Consider the following 20,052-nt stretch of genomic DNA (forward strand, 5'->3'; position numbering starts at 1 on the left):
TTAAATAAACTCCCATTTTTATTTCTTTCTTCTATTTTCGCAACCCTAAAAAACAGAAGAAAAACAAACCCTCTGTGCCGGGTGTCGTCTGTCTCTCTTCATCGCTTCTTAAAAAAAAAAAGAAAAAGAAAAAGAAAAAGGAAAAAGAAAAGAAAGAAAATTCAACTCAGCCTGCCTTTCTTCCTTCCTCGCCCAAACGAACGAAAAACCAAACTGAATCTCTGTCCATGTCCATGTCCATGTCCATGTTTTGGTGTCTTGTCTTGTCTTATTATTATTATTTTTGAATTAAATCAATAATCTTAATTCTCCGATTGATTGATTTCCATCTTCGTCCTTCGTTCTTTAAAAAAACTAAAATTAAAACTAAAAAAAAATTCGAATTTGTCGCGCGATTGGACGATCAGTTATCGAGTTCCAATTCGAAGGTTAAAGCTTCGCTTTGCTTGCGATCTCTCTCCCTCTTTCCGTCAATTTCAGGTTTGCTAGGGTTTCTAAAATTTGATCGATTCGATTCAATTACCTAATTGTTTAATTGTTTTAGGGTTTTTCTTGCTTACCATTTCAATTCACTTTCTATTCATTCAATTTTCTATCTTCAATTCAATTCACTTTGCTTATTATTATTATTTTTAAAAATCAATTCCATCAAATTACCCTAATTTCAATTTCATCATTTTTATGTGATCAATCAATGTAGTGAGTAGTGGGCGATTCAAAGTAGTGATTTTTTCTTTCTTTTTTAATGTTTTAAAGTCGTTTCCTTTTTGATTTGTTGTTTTGTTTGTTTGGCTGTTGCAGTTGGAGAGCATGATAATTACAAGTAGTAGTGGTTGTAGTAAAAGTAATAGTCAGTTATTGGTGTAAAAAAAAGGAGAAGGAGATGAATGTGCAAGCGCATCTGTCCGGGCAAATCTCCGGGCAGGTTCAGAATCAGTTACAGCCCCAGCAAAATGGGAATCAACAGATGCAGAATTTATCAGCTCCTACCACTGGAGGTGTTGCTGCTGCCGGTGCTCATTCTGTTAATGTATACAATGCTGAACCTGAGCTTCATAGATATCGCTTGTATATGCAACAAAAAATGTAAGACTGTCAGTTTCACCTTTACTTCCCATATTAGTTCAACTTGAGCTATTTCAGTAATATCTGAATTTGATTGCTATTGATGTATATGTTCATGTCCGTTGTATTTGCTATTTATAGAAGCATGGTTTAACACACTAAGCTCTGTTTGGTAATGTGTTTTGCTTGGAAAAAGCATTATGTTTCTCAAAAGCGAAAGCACCTGCACCGCTTTACCAAACACTTATGGCTATTGAGATATAGGAAATGACAATTCTAGTTTTTTATTCTAGTACCCAACTTTACATCTATACCCTTTTATTATTATTTTTTTTTATCTCCGAGATGGGAATATCCATGCCTTCTATTACTGACCCTTTTCCTTTATTTTTTACTGTCTTTCTAGATTTTCAATTATATTGCAGAAGCAGTCTCAGCCGGTTGGCGATCAACAGAAACAAAGGTTTAAGGAATTCGCCAAACGATTAGAGGAGGGTCTATTTAAAGCTGCTCAGACAAAGGTTTTTCTCATTCTCTATCTAACCCTTTATTTATGCGTGTATTTAGACTGTTATTTTTGTGTCCCCATTGTCGAGTCCAGAGATATAACTTCATGCTACTTCTTGTAAGAAAGAGGATAAATTGATCACTGAAATAGTGTTCTACTCAAAAAGGCTGAATTTTTGTATCCTAAGAATTGCCTTAAATGTAAACCGCTATACGATTTTTATACAAATTTGCTGGATTTCATTCCTTGATTGTTCTTCAGTTTTTTTTTTCTTTCTTTCAATTTACACTGCAATCAAATCTTTGTTGTAGGATGATTATTTGAACATGAATACCCTAGAGAGTCGTCTGAGTAGTCTGCTCAAGCGCCCCCCTGCGAATAGTCAAAACCAACGGCATCCACAGCTCGTTAATTCTTCCTCATCCATTGGTACCATGATACCAACTCCTGGTATGTCAAATAGTGGGAATTCGAATATGATGACTTCTTCTGTAGATACCATGATGATCTCTTCCAGTGGATGTGATAGCATAGCACCTATAGCTGCCAACACAGGGGGCCTGTTGCCATCTAGTGGCATGCACAATGGTTCCTTTGGTAGACCAGATGGTAATTTGAAGCCTTGTGGCACCTGTAATCTTCCTTGTTAATTGTTGCTTTGTTTACTTTGCGCGACCATGTCACACAATCTATGCTTGCAGGAAATCTGTCTAATGGCTATCAGCAGTCACCCGCCAATTTTTCCATTAGTTCTGGTGGAAATATGTCATCTATGGGTGTGCAAAGAATGGAAAGCCAAATGATTCCAACTCCTGGATTTAGCAACAACAACAACAACAACAACAACAACAACAATCAGTCTTACATGAATGTGGAATCTTCTAATATCAGTGGTGGTTTTTCGACTGCTGACTCTGCCATGGTATCACAGACACAGCAGCCAAAGCAGTACATTGGCAGTCAGAACAGTCGCATACTGGCGAATTTTGGCAGCCAAATGGGTAGCAATATTAGGACTGGTTTGCAGCAGAAATCTTATGGATTTGCAAATGGGCCCTAAATGGTGGTATGGGGATGATGGGGAATAATATACCGCTTGCTAATGAGCCTGGTACCTCTGAGGGCTATATGACTTCCACACATTATGTGAATTCGCCTAAACCATTGCCACAGCAGTTTGATCAACATCAGCGACAACTAATGCAAGGTAACCTTCCTCTCCACTTCATCCTCATTTTGAAGTTTTATCATGTCATAGTAACTTCAGAAATTGTTATTTATTTATTTTTTTAATCTTTTTTTTTTGGAAAAAAGAAACATCTAATGGCAGATGAATCTCTTACCAGGTGATGGATATGGGATGAGTAATGCTGATTCTCTTGGATCTGGAAACATATATGGTGCTGTAACATCTGTTGGATCAATGATGAATGCCCAGTCTATGTCCAAAACTAACTCTTCTCTTGTAAATAATCAGTCTAATTTGCATGCCCTGCATCAAGCTGGACATATAAAGCTTCAATCACTTGATCAGTCTGAAAAGATGAATTTCCAGTCTTCACTTCAACAGCAGCAACTTCAACAACATCCTCACCAACAGCAACAACTTCAGCAGCATCCTCATCAATTTCAACAGCAGCAACTTGTTCAACAGCAACGTTTACAGAAGCAGCAAAGTCAGCAGCATCAGCATCTGCTGAACAATGATGCTTTTGGTCAGTCTCTGCTCATATCTGATCCTAGCAGTCAAGTAAAGCGTGAGCCTGGAATGGAGCACCATAATGATGTTTTGCACTCACAAACCTCAGACCACTTCCAAATATCTGAATTGCAAAACCAATTCCAGCAAAATGTGCTTGGAGACCATTCTAGGAATGCGCAGAATCCCCCTCATCCAGACCGACAGCATGACATGAGCTCATCATTGACACAAAATTCACAGCAAATGCAACAGATGTTGCATCCACATCAGTTGGTTTCAGAGTCTCAAAATAATTTTAATGGCCTTTCTGTTGGGACACAATCAGATTCAGCATTGCCAGGTCAATGGTATCCACAATCTCAGGACCGGACTCGCATGCCAGGGAGCAATTCACATGAGCAGCATGTCCAAGAGGATTTCCTCCAGAGAATATCCGGGCAAGGTGAAGCTCAGTGTAATAATTTAGCTTCAGAAGGATCCATTGTCAGCCAAACAGTACCTCCTAGAAGCACATCAGAGCCCCAAAATTCAAATGGTGTCACCTATAGATCTGGAAACGCTAACCGTGACCGGCAATTTAGAAATCAACAGAAGTGGCTTTTGTTCTTGCGGCATGCCCGGCGATGTCCTGCCCCAGAAGGTCAATGTCCTGACCCCAACTGCACTACTGTCCAAAAGCTGTTGAGGCACATGGACAGATGCAACTCCACTCCATGCTCATATCCCCGATGCCAGCATACCAGGATATTGATTCATCACTTTAAGCACTGCAGAGATTCAGGTTGCCCTGTTTGTATTCCTGTTAGAAATTATCTAGAGGCACAAATAAAGATACAAATGAAGGCCCGCACTCTTCCAGCCTTAGATTCTGGTTTGCCAAGCAAAGGCAGTGATACTGGAGACAATGCAGCCCGATTGATTTCAAGAACTCCATCAATTGTTGAAAGCTCTGAAAATCTACAACCTTCTCTAAAACGCATGAAGATTGAGCAATCTTCCCAAACTCTTAAACCTGAGATTGAAGTTTCTGTCATATCAGCATCTGCAGTCAGTGATGCTCATATAACCCTGGATGTCCAGCACCAAGATCACAAGCATGGTGATAATTGTCCGCTGGTTAAGTCTGAGTACATGGAAGTGAAGTTGGAAGTACCTGCAATTTCTAGACAAGGAAGTCCTAGTAATAGTGAGATGAAAAAGGATAACGTGGATGATGTCAGCAGCCAAATGCCTGCAGATGAATCCATGGTACATGATGAGCCTGCCAGTTTAGCTAAGCAGGACAACGTTAAAGTTGAGAAAGAAGCTCATCTACTTAAGCAAGAAAATGCTACGCACCCTGCTGAAAATGCAGCTGGAACCAAGTCTGGGAAGCCAAAAATAAAGGGGGTATCATTGACTGAACTGTTCACGCCTGAACAAGTGAGGGAGCATATTATAGGCCTCAGGCAGTGGGTTGGCCAGGTAAGCTTATGCATCTGTTTTTATTCTTCTCATTCCATTCTTTCGAACTTCATCATTGGGATGATCTCTACAGTAAATAGCGTTTTCCCAGACAAGTGTGATATTTTTGTTTAAGCATGAAGCTAGAAGCTACATTACAAAGCTATAATTACCTTCCCGCTATATTTTATGGTGTATTTTAATATTCAGATCTTTAATCTGTCTTCCCATTTTGTCAATGGGAACTGTACTGTTCAGGAATATTTGGTCCTGAATGCTGTCGAGAACTTAGTTATGTTTATGTCTATGTTCATAGTGAATGAGTCTAAGCTCTTTGTATTTACTCAATGTGTGATCTTTTTGAAATTTCTTGTTTTCTGCTTCATGTGCTACAAACCTTCTGTTTTGCCCACAAACTTTTCATAACCAAATATTTGATCTAACCTACAGGATCTTGTACTGTTAGTAATATGGTTCTCTTTTGCATGTACAAGGGATTTAAAATTACCATCTGTGCCGAGTAAATATATTGGTTGGATGATAACAGTTTTTGTTTTTCACTTTGATTTGTACAGAGTAAGTCAAAGGCAGAAAAGAATCAAGCAATGGAGCATTCAATGAGTGAGAACTCTTGTCAATTGTGTGCAGTTGAAAAGCTTACTTTTGAACCACCACCAATATACTGTACACCCTGTGGTGCTCGCATTAAGCGGAATGCAATGTTTTATACTATGGGAGCTGGTGATACACGACACTATTTCTGTATTCCATGCTATAATGAGGCTCGTGGGGACACTATTGTTGCTGATGGGAATGCTATTCCAAAGGCAAGACTCGAGAAGAAGAAAAATGATGAGGAGACTGAAGAATGGGTGCGTTTATCTTTTGTCTTGTATCTGTCCTCCTGCTACATGACAGTCTCAAACAATTGCTTTTACAATGTACTCTTTGATTCTTGTGCAGTGGGTTCAATGTGACAAATGTGAAGCTTGGCAACACCAAATTTGTGCTTTATTTAATGGTAGAAGGAATGATGGTGGGCAAGCTGAATATACTTGCCCTAATTGCTACATAACAGAGGTTGAAAGAGGAGAGCGCAAGCCTTTACCACAAAGTGCAGTTCTGGGGGCTAAAGATCTACCTAGAACAATACTCAGTGATCATATAGAGCAGAGGTTATTTAGGACACTGAAGCAGGAAAGACAGGATAGGGCCAGGGCACAGGGGAAAAGTTTTGATGATGTGAGTTACACATCATGCTGTGTCCCGTGATGTTTCTTCTAGTAGCTGATTTTTAAAATCAACTGAGTTTATTTTTATACTGCTAACATATGGACTAGTAATAATGAAATTATGATTGCAGTGCATGTTATATTGAAAGAAGTTTAACTTAAATAGGTATGCTTATGAAATTGTCGTGGTTTATACTTTGTTTCTGATAAAAAAAAAATGAGCATGCAAGAAGATTGTTACACCAAGAGTAAAGAGAATCTTGATTTTGGTGCAAGTACTTCATCAGATTTCTATTTGAGTTCCCATGCTCCAATTATTTTTTATATGAATTCCTATACTCTTAAAAAATGACCATGGAGTCCTATATTCTTAAAGACCATTAATGCATGGCTGTTGGTGCAATCTAATTTCTTTTACCAATCTGTATCTTAGGTTCCTGGAGCAGAATCACTTGTAGTCCGAGTTGTTTCATCAGTTGACAAAAAGTTGGAAGTGAAGCAGCGATTTCTTGAGATATTTCGGGAGGAGAATTATCCAACTGAATTCCCGTATAAGTCTAAGGTTTGCAGGATACCATGTTTGAGTTAAATGTACAGGCATAAGCTTCAGAAAAGCATTGGGTGTTAGTATTGCAGAAATTATTCACTGAAAATTTTCTTTCAGGTAGTTTTGCTGTTTCAGAAGATTGAAGGTGTTGAGGTATGCCTATTTGGCATGTATGTTCAAGAATTCGGATCAGAAGCTCACTTTCCAAATCAGCGTCGTGTCTATCTTTCATATCTGGATTCTGTGAAGTACTTCAGACCTGAGATTAAAGCAGTGACTGGAGAGGCTCTCCGTACATTTGTTTACCATGAAATTTTGGTTAGTTTTAATTAGTTATTTATCTTATTTTCAAATGATCTGAGGATATGAACAGTTCATTTAGTTAGGAATTGTAATTGGAGTTGTTGGCTATTATCCTGTTTTATTCCACAGATTGGATACCTTGAATACTGCAAGAAAAGGGGTTTTACAAGCTGCTACATATGGGCTTGCCCTCCGTTAAAGGGTGAGGATTATATATTGTATTGCCATCCAGAAATCCAGAAAACACCAAAATCTGACAAGCTCCGGGAATGGTGAGCAAAATACTTTCTAACTAGAGATTCCATAGGTTGTTTTACTATTTTTCCTGACTTTTTAGTGTGCTTCACTGAATGTCTATTTCTTTACAGGTATTTAGTGATGTTACGAAAAGCAGCCAAGGAAAATGTTGTTGTTGACCTCACTAATTTGTATGACCATTTCTTCATATCTACTGGTGAATGTAAGGCAAAGGTCACAGCAGCTAGGCTACCCTACTTTGATGGGGATTATTGGCCTGGTGCTGCAGAGGATTTAATCTATCAGCTTAATCAAGATGAAGATGGGAGAAAACAAAATAAGAAGGGAAGTACCAAAAAGACCATTACAAAAAGGGCTCTAAAAGCATCTGGCCAGGCAGATCTTTCTGGTAATGCATCGAAGGATCTGCTACTGATGCATAAAGTAATTCCTATCCTCTATATCTTACAGCTTAATATCATTTTCCAATCAACTGCTGTTTATCATATGTTATTGTATGTGTTACTCTACAATTCCTGCTACCAGACCCTTGGAGCTTGTTATGATGTTCTTATATTAAGCAATTATAATTGATTTTCTTCTTACAAAACTCTATCTCCAGCTTGGTGAGACAATTTGCCCTATGAAGGAAGACTTTATCATGGTTCACTTGCAGCCTTGCTGTTCTCATTGTTGTATTCTTATGGTATTGGGCACCCATTGGGTTTGCAACCAGTGCAAAAACTTTCAGATTTGTGACAAGTAAGAATCTTCAATCTTCACCTGCATTACTGTCTGGTGAAAAATTTATGTAAAATTATTGCATTTTTTTTGTGTAACAGTAAACAAGAATCTACTGTAACTACTTAAATGAATAAATGCAGATTTAGAGTAGCATAATTCCTCATAAGCTCTCTCTATATATGTATACAAGCTATTTAAGGGCTTAGTAAACAACCTTTCTTTGAAAGGCGTTGGTACAAGTGATTTGGAAATCTACTTATGTGTGTGTTACAACTTAACATGAAGGAAATTAGGGGTCTAGGGTTTTCAATTGAAGAGAGTCTTCTCTGTTTTCAATTGATGGCTCTTAAAAAAGTGCTTTACATTTCCTAATTATATGTTCTTTTAGTGATTTTAAAACTACCGATTTCCGTGCTTGTGTTTCCTAAGGTGTTATGAAGTAGAACAGAAACGTGAAGAAAGAGAGCGACATCCCATCAACCAAAGGGAAAAACATGCATTCTATCATGTAAGCTGCTTGGTCCTAGAAACACTTTTATTCAATGTATATTAAAAGGTCCTTATTTGAAGCTCAGTTTTGGTGCTGAGTAGAAGCATTTTCCTTTTCTTTAACTATGAAACAACACTGTTAAATTCTGCAGGTTGAAATCACTGATGTACCTGCTGACACAAAGGATAAAGATGAAATTCTCGAGAGTGAATTTTTTGACACGAGACAGGCATTTTTGAGTCTTTGTCAAGGAAACCATTATCAATATGACACTTTACGCCGGGCTAAACATTCCTCAATGATGGTCCTTTACCATCTCCATAATCCAACTGCTCCTGCATTTGTGACAACATGCAATATATGTCATCTTGACATCGAAACGGGTCAAGGTTGGCGTTGTGAGGTTTGCCCTGATTATGATGTATGCAATTCTTGTTATCAGAAGGATGGGGGTATGGATCATCCTCATAAGTTGACGAATCATCCATCCCTGGCAGAGCGCGATGCACAGAACAAGGAAGCTAGGCAACAGAGGGTTCTGCAGGTACAATACATTTTCTCTGTTCTTTTTTATACCTTTGACTCTTATCTTGAAAATATAATTGCATGTTCTCGGTAAATCTTGCTGCTTCATCATTTGTTAATTTGTTATATATAAAGACCTGTGAACCTGTTGCTTTACTTAATTATATGAAAAGAGTAATGGAATATGCTGTGAAGTTTTTGTGCATTTTCACGTACCTATTTACAAGTGATTGCAATTTTTCTACTCTTAATAAATTATGTAGACTTCCCTACGCCATCAAATGGTCTATATATTATTTCACGAAGTTACTGCTACTCTTGGTTGGTTCACAACCTAAAGAATCTAAACCAAGAAAGTTCCTGACCTCATCTATGTGTTATGAGCATTTTCTTTCACAAATTGTTCTGTGGAAATATATGAGAAGTTATGGAATTGATAATTCCTCAATGTTCAAGAATCAATGTTAGGATGACTATTTTGAAACTTGATGATTTAACACTACATTTTTTCATCAGCATCTGTACCAAGCCAATAGGATCTAATGTAATTGTTTATTTGACATTGCAGCTAAGGAAAATGCTTGATCTTCTGGTACATGCATCACAATGCCGTTCTCCACATTGCCAATATCCTAATTGTCGCAAGGTGAAAGGTCTTTTCCGGCATGGGATACAGTGCAAAACTCGTGCATCTGGAGGCTGTGTCCTGTGTAAAAAGATGTGGTATCTCCTTCAACTTCATGCTCGGGCATGCAAAGAATCAGAATGCCATGTTCCACGCTGCAGGTTTATGCATCAACCTTATCTTAAAATCTTTAACTTCGTTGGGGTGATATTATATTATAAATTCTCATATATGCATGCGTTTTTCCAGGGACTTGAAAGAACATTTGAGGAGACTTCAGCAGCAGTCTGATTCACGACGAAGGGCTGCTGTGATGGAGATGATGAGGCAGAGAGCTGCTGAGGTTGCTGGCAATACTGGGTAACCTTTTTGTATATAATATGGTTGTTTTTGGAGAAAAGGGGGCAATAGATGAAGTGCTGCTTTGAGGGTGCACCCTGCTTGAAAGGAGGCAGTGACCGAAAATTTTCCAATATAGGTGGTGGTTCATAAGGGGAAAAATATACAATAGTACAACATATTGGTTTATCATCACAGCTGTTAGGGAATGATTCTTTTATTCATGCTTGGATGACTCTTACTTTCATTTCCCTGTGGAGAAAGCAAGTGAAATTCACTGGACTTGAAAGTTTTCCCAGTTCAGCAGCAGCAACAGCTAACTATTTCCCTGCGTCAGAATATATAGGAGTACTGATGCGTGTTAGTCAGTGGCCCAATTTGGTGATTCTTTCATTTTATAATCGATGTATTTTGTTTATGCCATTCTTGTTGGCGAGTGTACTGTACTATGTAATTGTTCTAATCTATTTAAAATGCTTTTCTTACAAAGGAATTGGGGGGGCGGAGATTAGCTTCAAAATCACTAGTCTCCTCTTCTGCTCACCATTTACATGCTTATCCCTTGTTTTCCCCTTGATAGTTCAGATACTTGACCTCCCTTTACTTTTTGGAAGAAGTAGAATTCTCCAATTCTTTATTTACTTTCCTTTTTGGTTATTTCCATTCTGATTTAGCTGCAGTACTGACAAGGGCTCTTATGCATTTATTGGCCCATCAACAGCTGACGTTTCACTCTCTGCAAGCTAAGGCCATTTGAGAAAATTCGTTAAAAAAGAAAGTCACTCGAGAAAAGCAATTCAATGAAATAATGAAGGGAAATGCTAGCAGTTGGATACGAAGTGCCTAAAGGAATGGGAGGGAATTGGGATGTGAACGTGGCAGATTTGGTAGCTCTAAGTGCAGCTGCTGGAAAACCTCGAATAATATCCCGTGGCCTTTATCCTTTCTTTCTTCTTGTCATTTGTCCTTGTGATTTGCCTCAAATATGAAACAGCAAGCAACCATTAATCTTTTTTGACTTCCTCTCTTCCTAATTTATCATCATTCTCGTCACAATTATCCACTCGTATCAAGAATTAAGAAGAAAAGATGAGAGCAGCAAGTGCGAGTCCAACAACAAATGCAAGTGCCAGTTTAAGGAACACCAATCACTTCAATTTCACATCTCTCCCTCTCTCATCCGTGAAGAACAACAACAACAAGAAGATCACATTAGTAGTGGTGAGAGCCATCCAGGACAGGAAAGAGGGTGTGAATGAATATAACAAGGAAAGCACAGCAAAGCAGCAGCAACCTCTGAGTTTGGAGGATGTGAACCCAGTTGGACTCGGAAGGAAGTCGAGGCAGATATTTGATGAGGTGTGGAGGAAGTTCTCAGGGTTGGGGCAGATATCAAGAACAACACGTGCAGATGACAAGGAAGCTCTTGATGCATTGCTCATCAGAGAAGGTCCCATGTGCGAGTTTGCTATCCCTGGTGCCCAGAACACCACTGTTCTTGTTGTTGGTGCCACCAGTCGCATTGGCCGCATTGTTGTTAGGAAACTTATGCTCAGGGGTTACACTGTCAAGGTCTTTTTTCTCCTTTCTTTCTTTAATTCTTTAATTATCATTACTTTTGGGTTTAATATTCCTGATTCCTTGATTCTTGGTGTATGAATTATTTAATGCAGGCTCTGGTGAGGAAGGCAGATGAAGAAGTGTTGTACAAGCTTCCAAGGTCAGTGGAGATAATGATAGGGGATGTGGGTGATCCCTCAACCCTCAAGGAAGCAGTGGAAGGCTGCAACAAAATTATATATTGTGCTACTGCTCGTTCTTCCATCACTGGAGATCTTTTCAGAGTTGATCACCAAGGGGTTTCTAACCTCACCAAAGCCCTTCAGGTAATGACTCAAATTCATTTTTCAACTGAATTGAAATTCCCTTGTCATGTCTATTATCAATTACACAAAACAAAATTGCAGGACTATAACAACAAACTAGCACAACTACGAGCTGGAAAAAGCAGCAAAAGCAAGCTCTTGCTCGCAAAGTTCAAATCTGCACATTCATTGAATGGCTGGGAAGTCCGTCAAGGAACTTACTTCCAGGATGCAGTTGCTTCAAAGTATGATGCAGGAATGGATGCTAAATTTGAGTTCACCGAGGCTGGAGAAGCAGTTTTTTCAGGTGAAATATGTTTTGACCTAGTTGAGAGACTGCATTTTCCCTTTACATGTAGTGAAGTGTTGTGTCCTTTCTTTAACTCTGTTATTCATGTTGCCTATAGGGTATGTTTTCACTAGGGGAGGCTATGTTGAAATTTCAAAAAAGCTATCACTTCCTCTGGGTTACACTCTTGACAGGTACATGATACATAAATATTAATAGCCCCTTTTATCACTAGAAGCTTGCTAGATTTCCTGTTAGCTTATTCTTTTGCATCCACCTTGAATGCTTATCCCGCTCCTAAGATAAAATTTTCCTTGATGTTAGGTATGAAGGTCTAGTGCTCTGTGTTGGTGGAAATGGAAGATCTTATGTTTTAATACTCGAAGCTGGTCCTTCAGCTGATGCAACTCAATGCAATTTGTATTTTGCAAGAATTAGCACCAAAGTAGGATTTTGCAGGGTAAGCATCTCTCGTACCTTACTCAAGAAGCAATAGGTTTTTTAGTGCTATACAGACCCAGTTTCCATTTTCTTCTTTTAGCAGCTTCTGTTTTGTGTAAATGACAGGTAAGAGTGCCATTTTCTTCTTTCCGCCCAGTAAAACCAGATTATCCACCACTGGATCCATTTCTTGTACACACAATGACCCTCCGCTTTGAGCCCCGACGACAGGTTTGTCTATCAGTAGATTGTGAAACTACTAAAGAAATATCATGCTCTTTCATTTTAGAATGCAAAGTTAAATTAGTAGCATGAGATTTCTTCTTCCATTTGCTTTAATTGGCTGTGGTTGTGAGATGATGGTTGTTTTATTTATTTGCCTTGGGCCTTGATCTCTTGATCCCAGGTTGGATTTTGATTGACTGAGCTGGGTGAGATGCCATTCATAATTATTAAGATTGCCCAAAACTAGATAAAAAAATTGTTAAAGCAACCATGAAACAAGATTTCGTGGAACATCATGATGAACTAGCTATAACTGTTATGAGTAACTATTACACAGAAATCCCTTTTCCATTGAGGAGAATTCTTCATTTTTAAAATTCCTCTGGAAACATGCTGAAATACTTGACAGGTTCGAGAATTTACATTTTGGTTTTCGCTACATAATTGGTTAAGAAGTTGCTTGAGAATTCAGTCTAAAAGCTTAAGCCATAGGCCAACAGATACACTTACATACTTCGTGCACGACTAGTATGTGTTAACAATGTCATCTTTGCTAGTTATGGCTTCCTTTTCAAGTCCTATGACATTGTTATATTTCCTTCACGGAATTGTTTATTAGTATGACTCTGAGCATTGTTATCACTATGATTTGGTTTTACCATTACAATAATTTTTTTATAGTGAATGTTCTAGTTCTTTTGTTTTTTTTTTTTGCAAGAATTGGAACATTGCTGTTAGATTTTCTATTTCTTGCATGGATTGAAAAATTGGGTTTTCCAAAAAAGATGCTGTCTAAAGGATTTTTTATGGTGTGGTTTACAAGTGAGCACCTTGTGGAGTTGCATTTTTTTTTGTCCAGCTATGCTGATTCTATTCAATGCGCAGAGACCTGTTGAAGGACCTGCAGGAGTGAAGCAAGACCTGAGAAGCTTTAAGCTTATATTGGAATATATAAAAGCATTGCCTGTAAGTGCTGCTGTCTGCTGCTCGAAAAACATTTAGATAATCTTTTCTGTTCTAAGAGATATACATGGGGAGTGAAGTTTTTCCCTATTTATTAATACTATTATAAACGTTGTGCAGACTGGGCAAGAAACAGACTTCATCTTAGTTTCATGTACAGGATTAGGTGTAGAACCCACAAGAAGGGAGCAAGTTCTGAAGGCCAAGAGGGTTAGCACTATTTTCTGATCTTGTTCTTTCTGTTTCTTTTCTTGCCTAGTCACGTTTGTGATCAAACATTTCCAGGCCGGGGAAGACTCACTGAGGAGATCAGGACTTGGATACACAATCATTCGCCCTGGTCCCCTAAAGGTAAATCTAACATTCATTTGCCACTGCGTGAGGGAAAGAGGAAGAAAAATAAAAAGACAGCAGTGGATGATTGGCTGCTTTTGAGATCAATAGTACCGGCATTGCTGATATACTTTTTCTTGGTAGCTTAATGTTGATATCCTACAACCTCGTAACTCAATATCAAAATACCTAGTGGTACTTTGACATCGTGCCTAAAGTTTTCCTAAAGAAATCTCAGTGGACAATTACTGGTAGTTATCGAAGTAAAATTTATAATGAATAGTTATTCAAGTTGCTTTATCTTTAGCAAATTAGATGTTTGAACCGTCCTAGCCCAGCCTCAACATTGACAAACATAATGAAAGGTTACTTTTCGCAGGAGGAGCCAGGTGGTCAACGTGCACTCATATTTGATCAAGGAAACAGGATTTCTCAAGTGAGAATTAATTACCCTTCTGCATAAAAGAGTACATTATTGAACTTAAAAGGCCCATTTGTGTACGCAGCCAACCACGTTTCAATCTTCGGCTGGCATCAAAAAGCACAAAAAATGATGTTTTTTTGCAGCCAATGGCAGTTTGAAACGCGGTTGGGCACATAGACAAACACACACTTCAAGACCCTAATAAGTTTCCCTGGATCAGGGAATTAGCTGTGTTGACGTGGCTGATATCTGCGTGAAGGCATTGCATGATTCGACCGCAAGAAACAAGAGCTTTGATGTGGGTAACATTCAGTTTAGGTTTGATATTTGCTAAAGTGAGATGGAATACTGAATTCTGATTGTGCAGGTCTGTTATGAATACGTCTCTGAACAAGGGAGGGAGCTCTATGAACTTGTAAGGAACATATAACTATAAATCATAATAGCTTTTTAATGCCAGAAAATAAAACTATCACACACACGCACACGTACTTTTTTTCCTGGGAGAGAATTTAACGATAACATGTGTATTTCTTGTGCAGGTGGCACATTTACCTGACAAAGCAAACAACTATTTGACACCAGCACTGTCTGTCTTGGAGAAGAACACTTGATTGAATATGCTCCATCCAAGGAAATACCATACCAGTTCCATACTTGCTCCCAGTCTTGAGGATTTTTTTTTCTTGTCCAACATCTGTTTACTTGTAATAAAAACATATCCATTTCTGTTTCCTTTGCTATGATTCGTGACTGACTGCCATAACAGTTTTCTTACTGTATATTCGTGTATAGACCCGGCAGATATAGTAAAATGTATATTTCAGGGCTAAATGATGTGCAAGCTGATGATCTTGATTGATAAAGCAATGCAAAAACATTGATGGTTCATTTGATGGATAGGGTAGATAATGCACAAAATAAATATCCCGATTTCTGACAGAATCATCGACTACTCAGATTTTGTGAAAAAAAACTTGTTCAAGTAATAGTTTGCTGACCAGGGAGGGGAAGGGTCAGTTAACTGGACAGGTAAGCTTGGCTTGTTTCTGTGCACTACAAAACTTAAACCGGCCGGTAAACCCTAGTGAAATGGAACAGGAACATGTTATATATTCTGTAGCCATGTTATGAAATGGGGTTAACTCAAGTCAGTCTTGCTTTACATGACTTTTAACTAACAAGACACAAAATAGACAAAGTGGAATTAATGGCAGGAGGATCAGTGCCATTTCCAGGCCACAGAAATTTTGACAGGTGGATCCGACGGGGACACAGGATTAGTGTTGAGAAAGCACCCCACATAGCCAACACTATCTTATATTGTAATTGTAAGTTGTAGATAAGGAAAATTTGAGACGGCTTGGCTTAGAAGTGGATGGTCTCATCAAAATTGACTGTATGTGTATGTGCATCAAGATCAGAAGGGTAGCTAGTTAGCATAATGCTAATTTATGCCCCAAGTCCAGTGGTTTTTAATACAACAAGCACATCATCCTATATTCTTGCCGGAGCTGTCAAAAGCAGTAGCAATATAAACAAGAGCACAGGCTATATCACCAGAGGCAGCAGCAGATTCAGCATGACCATTACGAGCTTGTTTGCTGCTGGCGCAGTTTTAGCCTCAGCAGCTGCAGGAGCAAGTATTGAGGCACCCCAACAACAACAACAACAACAAGCAGAGACAGAGACTCTATCAAACATACCACAAACACTGTCAGGTGGGGAGTGTGCATCAGTATCTCCTAAGGATTGCAAGAAGGCTAGGATCCAACGGCCCAAGTCAAGGAAAGCAGAGTCATGCACTATCAAGTGTGTCACCACTTGTATCCGGGGCGGTGAAGGCTCCCCTGGAGAAGGCCCTCTCAATGTTAGAAGGTTTGTTCTACTTAGTTTTCGATTACTGTAAAGAATTTACTTACCTACTGCTTGACATTTTAGGTTAAAATAGTTTCAATCTTTTGCAGGCCTATAGTGGTTTTCAAGCAAGGATTCCGAAGCCGTAATTACTGGTAAATGCTGAACATAACAATGAATATTTTAATTTGTTCTTGTTTAACCTCTAACAGTAATACAATACACATTTAGTAGAGTTTTATTGAATTGATTAAAATTAACTTTTGATTTTGCATTCTTTCAAGTAGTAGCATTTTTTATGTGTCTTCCCTGTTGTGCAGTTTGGTGGAGTGCTCCGATATTTGTAATTTGATCGGAGATGCAGATGATGGACCTTAATTTGTAAATTCCTTTCTCTCAATTTGAAATACACTCGAGTCTTCTTCTTTTTCTTTCAATATACAGAGGTAGAACTAGAAGCTTATGTTCATGTTTCATATTTATGTTCATTCAAGCTCTCTATCTCAATTTCAACAAAAGATGTTTAGGTTAATCTAGATGTATCATCTTCCTTACTATTTAGGAAGATTTCTTGAGTTTGAATGACATAATAGCAGTTTTTCTTGAAGATATTGCAAATGACACAATAATTTAGGAACTAGCGAAAATCAATATGAAAATTGGAAGTGGAATCACCTGTTCATTTTCAATCCGGCTGAGTTAAGGGAAGAAGAGTGTCACGACCCGGTTCCCGGATCCATGACCGGCATATAGGCAAGGTTCCCCTCCAAGGTTCCATACCTATGCGAACCCAAACTTACATACAAACTTCTCATAACTCAATCAGAGTTCAACACAACAGTAACAGCAAAATCAACTTCATAATATAATTGAATTGTCTTAATGCAAGAGTTTATATAAGTTCAGAGTTTTGGAGCACTAACTAGACATAAAGGGAAAGCAACCAAAAAAACAGGTTCTGAAGGTCCAACAAAAGTGACCTGCTATCAAGCTATAAGCCTGAAAAGGATAAATAATGAGATGGTGAGTTCAACAACTCAGTGAGTAGATAACGTTCAATATACATACCCGAGGTAATACAATAATGAGAAATATATATACAAGTATGACTTTAGGTTCTTATGGAAGTGTTCTCAAATTGGCCATAACAAGAAGATCATATGGTAAAACTCGTCAGAAAATCAAAATGCAATGAGCATGAGGCTCCGTACTGTGGGATGATCAGTCCACACAGGTTGATGACTCCCCCGACCAACTAGGGTTCAGATACGATGTGCACAAAGACTAACACTACCCTGTTAGCATGGGTATTCTAACTGACATACCATAGGTTCATAATCATAATCAAACAGACATATTCATATCTCAAGGCTCAACTCATGACATTAATCAAATGAGGAGCTATCAATTCAGAAGTCAATTTAAAATATATATTGGTTTATATCAAGAATTCAGATTCAACAATTGATCATGCTTTATCATAACAAGGATAATAATCAACATATATATTATCAAGAAGCATGATCCAATTCATATTAACAAATCAAATATTTATAATATTTCTCATGCATATGAAAAATTATCCACTCACCTGACTCAAAGCAAACAACACTCAAAAGCTGATACCGAAGGAAATCTTACTTACGTCCCACCGGTAGAATATCAGGATTATCTGAATACAAAGAGGACATATTCAAGAATGACTCAAAAGAGCATATAACCTATTTAATACACTTATCTAACGGTACATTCCATAACCCTATATGTTTTTGAACTAACTAGTTATTTTTTCTAAAAACCCAAAATTTAACGGTTTTCCCGAAATCTAATCCATAATAAAACAAATAATAAAATTTGTAATAATTCACTAAATAACCCTCAATTATTCATCAAACCAATCTGAAAAAGCTAATATTACAACTAGGGACCAATATGTAATTTATCATATTTTTAAGGGTCAAATTGTAACTTTGTCAAATTGGAGGACCAAACTAAAATTGTCATAAATCCATGACTATACTGAAATTATGACCATAATTAATCCTCATTTATGTCCAGAATATCTCATTATGCTCGAGGGACCATTCTTGAATTTTACCAAATTTTTAGGGTCAAATTGTAATTTTTGTCAAATTGAAGGACTAAATTGAAAGTGTTAAAATTTCATAACTATACAGGAATTCTGCCCATAATTCATCTTTTATTCTGTTCAGAATCTCGGAATAGGCTACAGGGACCAATCTGTAAAGTTTTCAAAGTTTAGGGACTAAACTGTAATTTCCACAAATTGAGGGACCAAATTGAATTTTCATCATCTTCAACCTCCAACCCAGAATTTCAACAGAAAACCTACTGTTCTCTCCAAATTTCTAACACAAATTCACCGTTCAAACAAAACCATAACTCAAAATCATCATTTTTATCTTCAATCTCTCAAATTCAACTTAACAATCCATTACCCACAACAATCAACCTTATAACATTCAATTTAATTCATCAATTAAACCCAAAACACAAATTTTCATAACCCTAACATTCATCAAAACTGAAATTAAAGCTAAAGAAAACATATTATACACATTTAAGCATAATCTTACCCTTTTTACTTATTTCCTCCAACTCCTTTCTATCTCCCTTCTAATTTCCCTCTTTTCTCTTCTTCTTCTTCTTCCTCCCTTTCTCTCCTGCCGGTTTGCTCTCTTAATTTCAGATCTCTCTCTCTCTCTTTTACTTCCTATTTATATTTATCAAGTTTTGTTGAATTACCACACTACCCCTCATTTAATTATACTTACTCTTTAAGCCTCCAAGGGCTTTGTTGCCATTTCCTCTCTCTTTAATTCAAAACGTTACAAAGAGTTTGGCATGCAGGTCAACCAAGTTGCTCATTGCCTCACCACACCCTGTATATAAGAGGTGGAAGACATTGATTCTATCACAGAGTCCTTATTAAAGACTTCAAATTTCTAAAAATTTGTCAGTCTTTTTGGTTTTTTTCGCACTTGCGGGTGCGCGTAACAAAAAATCAGGATAGAGAACTTGCCATCTAACTGTTTGGTTTATAGTCACTAAAAGATTTAAGTAGACTAGTCTTATATGAAAATTTAAGGTAAAAGACTGGTTGTGGTTAGAGAAGGTATTAACACTTCCAGTGCATCCTACTTGAGGTAGGCTGTATTATGTGGTCTATAGCTCAGAATAAGGATTTATTCTAACAAATAAATCTGACATTTCAAATTTATTATAAGCTCGTATGTCCAAATAAATTCTTATGGGAAGAATTCATGTAGGTGTCTTGACAGAGTTTACCTATCCTGGAAGGCGAAAGAGTTTTCTACAACTCATATATTATGATAAAAAATACTCCCAATTAAGATTGATGAATACCCAAAATAATTTTAAAAATTTTCTAGTTAATTTCTGATATTTAAATATCAGCTTACTTGTAGGTCTAATATTTATACTAGAATGTTGATAATTAATTTTCAGTAATTAAATTTTTTAGGGTTATTGAAATATTAGCCAAATCCTTAAGGAATTTTATGACCTTGTTATAAATTCCACAAAAAATACAAAGAAATATAAAAATTTTCTAAAACAATGCTAAAAACATTTTTTCCCTCTTTTTTTATAAATAAAATGCAATTTTTGTAGGGATTGAGCTGCATGTAATAAGTAAAAATTATTTTTTTTGGTCATATGCAATTAAAACATTGGATTAATTAATTTTTAATTTTTTCTTTTTTTAACAATTATTTAACACAAAAAAAATGCAAACACACACACACACACACCCTTTTCTTCACTAATTACTCACACATAAAAAAATTACACATGTTTACAAACCATCAAGAATTCAAATTATAACAATAATTTAAAAACACGCTAAAAATTC

General features: G+C 37.3%; 3 protein-coding genes and 1 long non-coding RNA gene across 4 annotated transcripts; 3 read left to right on the forward strand and 1 right to left on the reverse strand.

Annotated features, from left to right (window-relative positions):
• Positions 1-60: 60 nt before the first annotated feature.
• On the forward strand, positions 61-10,249 carry LOC7497750 (histone acetyltransferase HAC1). The gene is given in 18 exon segments (XM_052454674.1): positions 61-480; positions 802-1,086; positions 1,472-1,586; positions 1,885-2,182; positions 2,275-2,625; positions 2,628-2,780; positions 2,920-4,739; positions 5,294-5,590; positions 5,682-5,960; positions 6,384-6,512; positions 6,615-6,815; positions 6,930-7,072; positions 7,169-7,481; positions 7,660-7,799; positions 8,211-8,289; positions 8,423-8,815; positions 9,365-9,582; positions 9,671-10,249. Coding segments are annotated over 17 exon segments (5,247 nt in total). The 5' UTR covers positions 61-480; positions 802-883; the 3' UTR covers positions 9,786-10,249.
• Positions 10,250-10,547: 298 nt separating this feature from the next.
• LOC7497749 (protein HIGH CHLOROPHYLL FLUORESCENCE PHENOTYPE 173, chloroplastic) lies at positions 10,548-15,191 on the forward strand. The gene is made up of 13 exons (XM_002310863.4): positions 10,548-11,332; positions 11,434-11,646; positions 11,728-11,932; positions 12,033-12,108; positions 12,239-12,374; positions 12,482-12,586; positions 13,466-13,546; positions 13,664-13,753; positions 13,829-13,894; positions 14,256-14,312; positions 14,521-14,598; positions 14,668-14,715; positions 14,843-15,191. The coding sequence occupies exons 1-13, from the start codon at positions 10,850-10,852 to the stop codon at positions 14,912-14,914; spliced, it is 1,710 nt and encodes a 569-aa protein (XP_002310899.4). The 5' UTR covers positions 10,548-10,849; the 3' UTR covers positions 14,915-15,191.
• A 353-nt stretch (positions 15,192-15,544) lies between these two features.
• LOC7497748 (uncharacterized) lies at positions 15,545-16,764 on the forward strand. Its single transcript, XM_006380773.3, has 3 exons — positions 15,545-16,178; positions 16,268-16,312; positions 16,478-16,764. Exons 1-3 carry the CDS (start codon positions 15,745-15,747, stop codon positions 16,533-16,535), a joined length of 537 nt encoding a protein of 178 aa, XP_006380835.1. The 5' UTR covers positions 15,545-15,744; the 3' UTR covers positions 16,536-16,764.
• Positions 16,765-16,998: 234 nt separating this feature from the next.
• On the reverse strand, positions 16,999-18,859 carry LOC127905582 (uncharacterized). Its single transcript, XR_008059731.1, has 2 exons — positions 18,755-18,859; positions 16,999-17,829 (listed from the first exon to the last, which is right to left on the reverse strand). It is a non-coding gene; the product is annotated as an uncharacterized LOC127905582 (long non-coding RNA).
• Between the last annotated feature and the right edge of the window lie 1,193 nt (positions 18,860-20,052).

The sequence above is a fragment of the Populus trichocarpa genome, chromosome 7 (assembly GCF_000002775.5).
Source record: "Populus trichocarpa isolate Nisqually-1 chromosome 7, P.trichocarpa_v4.1, whole genome shotgun sequence".
Taxonomy (NCBI): Eukaryota; Viridiplantae; Streptophyta; class Magnoliopsida; order Malpighiales; family Salicaceae; genus Populus; species Populus trichocarpa.

Excerpts from the sequence above, each read along its gene's own strand:
- LOC7497748 (XM_006380773.3), top strand. The coding sequence starts at position 15,745 with ATGCTAATTTATGCCCCAAGTCCAGTGGTTTTTAATACAACAAGCACA. Across the intron at positions 16,179-16,267 it reads GGCCCTCTCAATGTTAGAAG|GCCTATAGTGGTTTTCAAGC; the intron begins GTTTGTTCTACT and ends AATCTTTTGCAG. Across the intron at positions 16,313-16,477 it reads TTCCGAAGCCGTAATTACTG|TTTGGTGGAGTGCTCCGATA; the intron begins GTAAATGCTGAA and ends CCTGTTGTGCAG.
- LOC7497749 (XM_002310863.4), top strand. The coding sequence starts at position 10,850 with ATGAGAGCAGCAAGTGCGAGTCCAACAACAAATGCAAGTGCCAGTTTA. Across the intron at positions 11,647-11,727 it reads ACCTCACCAAAGCCCTTCAG|GACTATAACAACAAACTAGC; the intron begins GTAATGACTCAA and ends ACAAAATTGCAG. Across the intron at positions 12,109-12,238 it reads CTGGGTTACACTCTTGACAG|GTATGAAGGTCTAGTGCTCT; the intron begins GTACATGATACA and ends CCTTGATGTTAG.